This window comes from Eimeria tenella, genomic scaffold, assembly GCF_000499545.2.
Source record: "Eimeria tenella Houghton genomic scaffold, Eth_scaff2314, whole genome shotgun sequence".
NCBI classification, from domain to species: Eukaryota; Apicomplexa; class Conoidasida; order Eucoccidiorida; family Eimeriidae; genus Eimeria; species Eimeria tenella.
In genome coordinates this window covers 1-314 of record NW_013542173.1, presented here as the reverse complement: position 1 = coordinate 314, position 314 = coordinate 1, and the positions used below count along the sequence as shown (strand labels likewise).

At 53.2% G+C, this 314-nt stretch overlaps 1 protein-coding gene across 1 annotated transcript in view; it reads left to right on the top strand.

Moving 5' to 3' along the window:
* ETH_00035565 (uncharacterized protein) overlaps positions 1-192 on the top strand; it is a gene marked incomplete at both ends in the record, with an annotated part of 2,826 nt that extends 2,634 nt beyond the window's left edge. The window contains one exon of the mRNA XM_013374856.1: positions 3-192. Within this exon, the coding sequence (XP_013230310.1) occupies positions 3-192 (190 nt within the window). The remainder of the gene's footprint in view (positions 1-2) is intronic.
* Between the last annotated feature and the right edge of the window lie 122 nt (positions 193-314).

Sequence of the window (314 nt, the reverse complement as noted above, 5' to 3'; positions counted from 1 at the left end):
AGCAGCTGCAGCAGCAAGCTCGGCAGATGGAACCCCAGCAGCAACAAGAGCAGCAAGAACTCTGCCGGCAGCAGCAGCAGCAAGAGCAGCAGCAGCAAGCCAGCAGCAGCAGCAACACAAAGCCCAGCTGCAGCAGCACAGACGCTCTCCCTGCTGCTGCAGCAAATGAGGAAGGGGCTCGAAAGCCAACAGGTAAATAAACAGAAGGGCAAATTAATCTGCAAATTTGCTGCTTTGTCTATACTCTTTAAAAGATGCTCTTTAAAGTAGGCTTACGGAAGCAGCAGCAGCAGCAGCAGCAAGTGCAGCAGCTG